Source organism: Vitis riparia, chromosome 3 (genome assembly GCF_004353265.1).
Source record: "Vitis riparia cultivar Riparia Gloire de Montpellier isolate 1030 chromosome 3, EGFV_Vit.rip_1.0, whole genome shotgun sequence".
Lineage (NCBI taxonomy): Eukaryota > Viridiplantae > Streptophyta > Magnoliopsida > Vitales > Vitaceae > Vitis > Vitis riparia.
In genome coordinates, this window is record NC_048433.1 from 14,788,980 (window position 1) to 14,799,254 (window position 10,275).

The window sequence follows — 10,275 nt, forward strand, 5'->3', positions numbered from 1 at the left end:
GTTTGCTAGCTCAACTTGCCAGAAGTCTGTGGATGATAAGGTGATTACTACCCAAAAGTGCCATTTTACACCTTTAAGTCATTATGTTTTAAGCACTTTTGTGTAGTAATTCTTCACCTTTATTCCAATTGGCATGTTAAGGACCTAGCAATGACTTCTAATCATATTTGTGGCTAGTTTTAGTGTTTTGACATCTTTTTGGATCATTAAGACAAGCCAACCAAAGAAGAAAAGCAAAGAGAAGCAAAGAAAATCAAAAGAGAAGCAAGGAGGAAATCTGAAGTGAGCAGCTGCAGTGTTCTTTGGCACTTTTGGAGCACTTCCCGAAGTCCATTTTTTACATGCTATATACCGTTTCGAAGCTCAAGAAGTCAAGAATCCAACGCTTTAAACTGTACACGATTTGGAGCTGAAACAAGGAAGTTATGACTTTCGGAAGAGAACTGCTCCAGGTGTGCGAAAATTTCGCATACCTTCTGAAGGGTGTGCGAAATTCACACACCTGTGCGAAATCCCTCTTGAGGTGTGCGAAATTCGCACACCCCCTCCCCTGTTTTGCCGACTCCACTTTAGATATTTTCTTAAGTTCTTTTGATGTAATTTCCTTTCTTCTCCTTGTAGCAAGCCAATGAAAAGCTTTGCTTTTGTAAAAACTATATAAGGGGTGGAAATCACCTCTTGAAGACATGTAACACGAGTGTTGAGCTAAACACTTAGCAATATACAGAGCACTCTTATTTTCTATTCTCTCGTTACTATTTTCTCTTTCTTGGAAGCCAAACAACCTCTGAGGATGTTTTCTCAGAGGATGAGAGGCTAAACTCTTGGTTTCTTGGAGTGAAGGAAGCTAGGTGAAAAGTCCAGATGAAAAGTTGGAAAATGCTCGTGCATTAAATTCAGGTAGTTGAAGTTCATAAATGGCTTTTTAATCTAAAGTTTTGCTTTAAATCCCTTAGAATCACTTTGAATGGCCAATACATGGTAAGCTTCAGGTCTTTATGGATGCTTATTGCTAGATCCATATTAGTCCATTAGTTATCATGTACGAGCCATTGGAAAGTGGTTCAAGGTGAAGACCTATATAGTATCTAAAGCCATTAATGGACCTTGACTACCATTTCTATTGATTTTTATGGATTAAATCTTCATTGTCAAACCTACACCGGTTCGGGAAATAACTATAGGTTAAATCCCCAATGCGAGGAGAAAAATCCGGAATTTTCCACTTTGCATTTTAAACTTGATCCTAGCAATCCTTAGCTCCGAGAAACTTTCTTTCTTCCATTTTTAATTAGTTTATGTTAATTTAGTTTCAAATACTTTCAAAACAAATTTTATTTTCTTTTTAAGCTTTAAGTTTTTGATAAAGGAAATCATTAAATTTAATTTCTAATCATGAGTATATCACTGGTAGAATGAAAACCCATCCCAGAGTTCGACCCTAGAGCCACTATACTATAGTAGCTTTGCTACACTAGTATGAGGTCATAGGTTTTATAAATGTTTTTGATTAAATGACCCGACTGGGAATCCATGCGAATCATAAGGTGTAGCTACCTTATGCTTCACTCCATACTTGGCTAGCAAACTTTCAAAAGGCTTATTGCAAAAATGAGAACCTCCATCACTGATTATAGCTTTGGGCACCCCAAATCTTGCAAAATGTTCTCTTCAAAAACTTGAGAACCTCTCTATGATCATTTTGTTTACAGGGGACTGCTCAACCCACTTAGAAACATAATCTACCCCACCAGGATGTAAGAATTACCAAAAGACATTGGAAAAGGTCCCATAAAGTCAATACCCCATACATCAAATAATTCAACTATCAGTATAGGGTTCATGGGCATTTGATTTCTTTTTGTCAGCTTGCCAAGCCTTTGGCATCTATCACAATTTCTACACATGATGTGCGCATCTTTGAACAAAGATGGCCAAGTAAACCTGATTGCAACACCTTCATAGCTGTTTTCTGAGAGGCAAATGACCTCCACATGCATTCTCATGACAATGGGTTAGAATTCCTGTTGCTCTTCCTCAGGCACACACTTCCTTATAATCTGATCTGCACAATATTTAAAAAGGAAAGGCTCTTCCCAATAATAAGCATGATTTTTGCAAAGAAGTGCTTCTGTCCTGTGCATTCCACTCATTGGAATTTCACCAGTGACTAAATAATTAGCATATGAGCATACCAAGGAGTTTTGACTAGAACATAAGTGATTCCTCAGGAAATTCATCATTAATAGGCAAGGAATGAGAATTATGTGCTATAGCTAACCTTGAGAGGTGGTCAGCTACCAATTTTCCACTCCTTTCTTATCTCTGATTTGAAGATCGAATTCTTGTAACAAAAGAATCCATCTTATCAACCTTGCTTTTGCATCTTGCTTGTCAATAAATACTTCAAGCTGAATGATCAGTAAAACAATGATGAAAGACCCTACCAAATAAGCACGAATTTGTCCAAGGCAATACCACAGCTAACAATTCTTTTTCTGTAGTTGTGTAATTCCTTTGGGCTTCATTCAATGTTTTGCTTGCATAGTAGATCACATAGGCTTCCCATCTTCTCTTTGACCAAGCACAGCTCCTATAGCAAAGTCACTGGCATCACACATTAGTTCAAAAGGTAGTTGCCAGTTAGGGGCCCTCACTATTGGAGTTGTTGTCAAAAATTTCTTCAGTTGATCAAAGCTATCTTGACATCTTTCATCCATACAAACTTAGCATCCTTAGCTAACAGCTCACAAAGAGGTTTGAAAGCTTTGAAAGTCTTTTATAAACCTCCTGTAAAACCAGCATGGCCAAGGAACTGCCTTACTCCTTTACAGTTGTTGGGGATGGCAATTTGGAAATAAGCTCCACCTTTGCTTTATCAACTTCAATGCCCTTTTCAGATATGATATGACCAAGGACAATTCCTTGACGTACCATAAATGGCATTTTTCCCAATTAAGCACCAAGTCTTTTTCAATGCATCTGTGAAGAACTGCTTCCAAATTGCTAAACATCCTCAAATGTACCTCCATATACGGTGATGTCATCCATGAAAACCTCCATAATTCGCTCCACCATATCACTGAAGATACTCAACATACACTTTGAAAGTGGCAGGTGCATTACATAAACCAAAAGGCATTCTCCTATAAGCATAGGTTCCAAATGGACATGTAAAAGTAGTTTTTCCTGATCTTCCACAGCAATTTCAATCTGAAAATACCCTGAATACCCATCCAAAAAACAATAGAAAGGTGGCCAGAGACTCTCTCCAAAACTTGATCAATAAATGGCAATGGAAAATGATCTTTTCTGGTTACTGCATTCAACTTTCTATAATCAATACACACCTCCACCCTGAAGTGAGACGTGTAGTGATTTCTTCCCCCTCTTCATTCTGAACTACAGTGATCCCTGACTTCTTTGGTACCACTTGAGTAGGACTCACCCAAGAGCTGTCTGAAATAGGGTAGATAATACCTGCTTGAAGTAGCTTCAGCACCTCAGCTCGCACAACTCTTGTAAATGAGGATTCAATCTTCTTTGAAATTGACGAATTGGCTTAGCTTCCTCCTCCATATATATATGATGTGTGCAAACTAAAGGACTAATGCCTTTCAAATCAGATATTTGCCATCCTATTGCTTTCTTACACTTCTTGAGAATTTCTATTAAACACTTCTCTTGATGATTGGTCAGAGATGAAGATATTACAACAGGGCATTGGTTATCTTCTTCAAGATATGTGTATTTCAGCTCCACAGGTAGAGGCTTCAAATTGAGTTTTGGGATTTCTTTTTCAGCATCTGCTCCCTCTTCTTTATTGAACAAAGGTAGAATTTCTTCTATCCTCCTCCAACTTTGTAAAGTAGCAAGCTCCTTAGGAAGTTCAGACAAACCTTCCTCACAATCCTCAAAACTTTCATTCAGCTTGTCTTGCACATTCTGATTACATGTTCCTCAACCAGAGTATCAATAATACACACTTCTTCTGGACCTCTTCTTCTTCCGGAATGATTTGCTTTTTAGACATATAAAAGATATTGAGATCAAGTGTCATATTGCCAAAAGTGAGTTGCATGAGCCCATTCCTACAGTTGATGATTGCATTGAGGTAGCAGGAATGGCCTTCCCAGGATGATAGGAACTAAATTAGCTTCCTTAACAGTAGGATCCGTATCAAGAACAATAAAATCCACTGGATAGTAGAAATTATCAACTTGAACCAAGACATCCTCAATACTCCTCTGGGAATTTTTACTGACCTATCTGCTAGAGATAGAGTAATTGCTGTTGGCTTCAACTCACCAAGCCCATTGCTTATAGACAGTATATGGAAGCAAATTCACACTTGCTCCCAAGTCAATAAAGCTTTTTCCACTACCTTTCCTCCAATCATGACTGAAATGGTAGGACTTCCCGGATCTTTGTACTTCAAAGGAGATTACACTGTAAGATTGCACTTACTTGCTCAGTCAAGAAGGCTTTCTTATTACAGTCAACCCTCTTTTGATAGTACACAATCCTTTAGGAATTTGCATATGTTGGGACTTGCTTAATCATATCCAACAGTGGGATATTGACTTTAACTTGTCTCAATACTTCAAGATTTCAGCTGCATTTCTAACCCCCTTCTTCCATGCAATGCTTGAGGAAAAGGTGGAGAAGTTGATTTCTTCAGCCTTTCTTCCTTCAGAAGTTCCTTCTCTGGATTTGCATTCATTGTTGACTCAGAGTCCTCTTTCTATCACTGATCTCTCCTTCTTTGTCTTTCATTTCCTCCTCCTTCTTTGTCTCTTCTTCTTCAACAGTGCTTAGGTGGTGGCTGCTCAATTTTTTTACCACTCCTTAGAGTGATCAAGGCTTTGACATCTTTCATCTGTGATGATTCCCCCTCATGGCTTTCCACTTCTTGGACACCCTTGGGTTTTGGTGGGGTTGGGAAGGAAATCTTCCCTTTCTTGCACTGTATTCAAATTTGTGAGCCTTGATATTGAGTACTGGAGATTATCAAATCTTTGAGTCATATCATTTTGCATTCCATCCATCCTTTTGTTCAGATATTCTCTACTCTGTCAATTCTTTGATTAAGCTGATTATTGATGGCTTTTTGTTCTCCAACAAAGTCTCCCACTACCTTGCTGAGATTCCAATGGCTTGTTCAAGACTTGAAGATTGCTGAGATGGTTGATCCGGCTGTTGGTACTGAGGTGCTCTAGGCTTCCATGAAAAATTTGGATGATTCCTCCAACTTGAGTTGTAAGTATTTCCATAGGGTGCATTGTTATTGGGCTTAAATGTCCAACAACATTTGCTTGATCTCCAAAACATTTCCCTTCAGCTGAAACTATAGGGCATTCCTCCACCAAGTGTTCATAGGATTGACACTTAGGACAAAGCTTCACTTGCACTGGTGATTCAGCAACAACTTGTACTTCATGCATTTTTTTCAATTCCAGCTCCTCCAATCTTCTTGTCACAGCTGCAAACTTTGCTTTTGTATCATCCTCTTCTTTCAAAGTATACATCCCAGCCTTAGCATTGAAAACATTCAGTTGAGACTTCATCTTTCCCACTTCTCCTTTGGTTGGCTCATCCCATCCCCTTGAAACTTCAGCTACATAATTCAAGAAATCCATAGCTTCCTCCGGATTTTTGCTCATGAAATCTCCTCCACACATTGTCTCCAGGAGTTGCTTCATTGAGGATGACATCCCATCATAAAAATAACTCACCAATAGCCAAGTATCAAAACCATGGTGAGGGACATGCATTATAGCTTCCATATATCTTTCCCAACACTCATAGAATTTCTCATTCTCTTTAGCTGAGAATTTGAAATTTGCCTTTTCAAGCCATTTGTTCTATGAGTGGGGAAAATTTCTTAAGGAATCAGCTTGTAAGTCAGTCCAAGTACGGATACTCCTTGGCCTTAAAGAATTAAGCCAAATTTGGCTTTATCCTTTAAAGTAAAAGGAAATAACTTAAGCCTCATCAAATCAATTGAAGCTCCTCCCTCTTGGAATGTATTACAAACATCTTCAAATTCCTTAATATGTGCATAGGGATTCTCACTTTCCATTCCATGGAAAGTTGGTAGAAGTGGAACAATATATGGTCTGATCACTAGCTGCTCTGTAGGAGGTATTATACATGATGGTGCACTCATACGAGGTGGATGCATACGGTCCCTCATTGATCTAAATTCATTGAGATTGTCTTGACGAACTTGGTGACTATGCTGATCTTCAGGGTAGTTCCATGATATTCAAGCTCAATTCCAATTCCTTAGTATGAGGTGATTCAATTCTAACAAGCCTTCCTCACTCCTCGTATCCACTTTGGCATACACAACTAGCAACTATTGAAACTAAAATGAAATACAGGACAACAAAAGAAAACAAAGCTACCAAAACAAAATAAAACTAAGCTGAATTTAAAAGCTAAATTTAGATTATGAGTTAGTAAAACGAAAAATGAGAATTAATAAAGCTAAAGAAACTTTACCACACTTGTGATGAAAATCACAAGTACACTGAAATAGTATCACTGATTCTTGACACCTTCCCCGGCAACGGCGCCATTTGATTCATGCCTAATTGGTGTCTCAGCTGATGTATGTCCAGCTGGTGCTCCTTGATGGCAGGTGTAATCAACAAAATTTTTAACCTATAACACCATGAACTAGGGTAGCAAATACAAAGCTACTATAGCATAGTGGCTCTAGGATCGTTCCACTGGGAAGGGTACTCAAGTTGAAAATGATACCAATTCAAAGTGAATTGGTGCTGTTTCATTTCAAGATTAGCTTAAGAAATAAAACACAAACTTTGGTTGAAAAAGGTTTGGACTTAGATTAACAACACAACAAGTGATGAAAATAACTTAAGAAGAAAAGCATTCCTTGGAGATTCAGGTATACAGGGGAGGTTCCTCATGCAAAAGCATAGCTCCGGTCACTTGGTTCACTTCCTCACATTAGAGAATTAACATAAAGTCAATTCTCTAACAGGTGCTGCACAAATGCATCCCTCAATTGGATTTCAGCTCTAATTCTCTCACTGATGCAACTTGCAATGGTTTGAGCCTCTCACTTAGCCTTTACCATTCAAGGTGATCTTTAACCTTGGATTACCCGTCAAAAGCTCGCAAGAGGTAACTAATGGATGTTCTCCTAAGAGTCCAAAAGCTTACCAAGTGTTGGCTATTCTAGAAAATCCTACCTTCAAGTCACCTACCAGAGGCTCGCAAGGGGTAAACTAGTGCATCTCCATGGTTAGAGATCACTTGCCTTACCAAGTGTTGGCCCAGGTGACTCCAAGGTGTTTTAAGTTAACTAAAAACATTAGAAACCATTCACGGGACACACTTACTCTTCATTCATAGCTGAAACCACAAAGCTTCTGATTTTGCACTTGAACCTTTCCCGGCAACCTTAACTCCAAGGAACTAAAAAGTTTAGCTACTCATTCTCTGGGGAAAGCTCCTCAGAGAGTGCATAACTTAGTAAAATAAAAAATACAAAGAGAGAAGGTAATAGTAAGAGCTAAGCTCTTGTATTTCTTTTTTGAAACTTTACAAAAGGTTCAACTACACCTCAGAACAGGCTCCTCGGGCTCCCTTTTAACCAAAAATACAATTACAGCTATTACATGATATTTTGCCAAATTCCTAACTTAAAAGCTAAGGAAATCTATCATTGGTGACTTACAAGGAGAATTTGGGCATTTAGGCAACAAAAATCTAATGAAAAATATCTCCAAGTGTCGGTTACAAATATCGGGAAGCACTAAGGACCACTTCGCAGGTGAAAAGTGAGGTCTGCGAAATTTCGCAGGTGCACAGAAGAGGCTGCGAAATTTCTTCATGCAACAGCTGCTTCAACACCTTGCAAGTGACTTCCATCTTGGTGTTTGGCTTCCATCGCGGCGTGAAGCTTCAGGGGAATCCATAGCACTGTGCAAAAGGTTGCGAAATCATTCGCAACAAAAAGGGTGATTCGCAGCACTTTTCTGAATTTCCTTCCTTCAGCTTGGGAGCAGTTCTTCCAAAGGCTGTAACTTCCTCATTTCAGCTCCAAATTGCACACGGTTTGAAGCATTGGATTGTTGACTTCCTAAGCTTTCAAATGACATATTGTATGCATAAATTGGACTATCAGGAAGTGCTCCAAAATGCTGCAGTGACTGTCATCAAGAATGCTCCATGGCTGATTCTCTTTGCTTCCCCTTGCATTCCACTTTGTTATGGCAAAAGTGCTTCAAGGCTTGATTCTTCATTCCTCTAAGCTTCCCATTGCTTGCCAAGGATTCCATATAACTCTCCTCAATCTCATAATGCTTTGGTGATCAAAATACTAACAAAAAACACCAAAACTTACACAATTGATTAGAATTGATTGAAAGGGCCTTAACATGCTAATTGGGTTAAAAGGCTCTAACTACTACTCAAAAGTGTTTAAAAGGATTAATTATAAGCTATCAAATAGCACTTTTTGAGTAGTAATCACTCCCCCAACCGACATATTGCTAGTCCCTTAGCAATGAAGGAGAGAAAAACAAAACAAAATTACCATAATTTATAAATCATGCTAATCACTTCCAAAAAATATTTAAGTGGCACAATTGACAAACTCTCACATGGAACATTAAAGAACTATAACTTCAAATTTCAACAAGAGAAAACAAAAACTTTGCTAAATACCATTGATCAAGGGAATGCATTATGCAAATTGAAGTTTTAAAACCATTTTCACTTCCAAAGAACCAAACTTTAATCTTCCACAAAAATCTAAGTGTAATATGATAGGTTCCGAATATAACATGCTAAACTAATCTCTCCCCCCAACCTATCTCTTTTTAACACTTTAGCAAACTGACCAAATTCAATAAGCAGAGAACACACCTTTTTTTTTTCTTTTTTTTCTTTTTTTTTTTTTTAAAGAAGGTAACAGGCTTAAGGGGCATTCTTTTCTGTTTTGTCCATGTAACGGGGGTCCATCGATGACTCCCAACCAATTAAGGTTTAGGGCATCAAGCTTTAAGGATCTTTCAACCACTAACTCCTCGGATTTCACCCCGGACTTTTTCATATACCCTTTTTGCCTACCATATGCTAACTCCACCTATCCACCCTTGTAACGAGCATTGAGGCCGGTGACTCACCAGCTTTAATTGAAAATATCACATACCAGCTTCAATAGCGTTCCTTGCAGCAAGTCTAAAATCCTTTACAACTCGAGGGATTTCATCTGTTGTTAGCGACCGGGGAGGTGAGAACTGGTCAACATCAATGCCATTGCTTGTCAAGGGCTTGTCTGTACAAGAGATTGGAGCTTGCCCGTTTGGCTGGAAATCCGTGTTTGAAAAAGATGATAGGATGGATACATCAGAGGAGCTAGAACCAAACAGAAAATAAACCTTATTTCTCAATAAAATCAGTTGATTCCATCATATAAGCTTGAAAAAAAAAAAAGGAACTAAAAGATTCCATGTCGGCTGCATCCCAACAATTCAAGAACTCTTCAATATTCATTTGCATGCTGTAAGCTAAGGAATGCCTTTCAAATCTACAGCAAATGGTAAGTAAAAAAAACATACCCGTGTTTGAAACCCTCCCCACATGCCAAATCTGACAAAAAAAGATACCGCCTTTAGCATGAACAGCATCTACAATAGGTTTCCAAGCTTCAACTTGTTCTTTTGTCCATATGCCTGGTGTATCTGGATACCTAAAAATATGGAAAATTCCAAAAATAAAATAAAATAAAATAAAATAAAACAAAAACGACAGGGCCAACATCAATATCAAAACACTGGAAAGTATGTGCTCGAGCACATTTTGCTTTTTTTTTTTTTTTCATTTAGAAAATGAATGGAACTTCAGAAAATGACTTCTTCTACAATTACCCTTGAGCAGTGTCCGAAACTCCCGTTGCTTCAGCTATGAGAAGACCCCCTTTGCTGGTTCTTTGAGAGTAATGTAAGATAGCATGTGGTTGAGGAACATTGTTCCAAGATCTCTGCCTAGTTAATGGTGCTAGAACAACCCTGAAAAATATGGAGCACAAGGAAATTTAGCTATTTGAGCACTTTCGGCCAAAGAAAACAGTGAATGAACTACTAAAGCTTAACCAGCAGGAAGCTTAAGACTGAACAGATTGATTAATTAGATCCCTTTAATTTTACTGGCTGGATTTCTCAGAAACTGAAAACCCAAATAAAGCATTGTTGAATCTCCAAATTTAGAAGCCATGGATTCAATAGTTCAAACCAA

At 38.3% G+C, this 10,275-nt stretch overlaps 1 protein-coding gene across 1 annotated transcript; it reads right to left on the reverse strand.

The window, feature by feature from the left end:
- Positions 1-9,182: 9,182 nt before the first annotated feature.
- On the reverse strand, positions 9,183-10,075 carry LOC117910978 (putative 12-oxophytodienoate reductase 11; the record flags this gene model as incomplete). Its single annotated transcript, XM_034825150.1, has 3 exons — positions 9,183-9,355; positions 9,600-9,730; positions 9,909-10,075. Coding segments are annotated over 3 exons (471 nt in total), but the record flags the coding sequence as incomplete, so codon positions are not given.
- Positions 10,076-10,275: the final 200 nt, after the last annotated feature.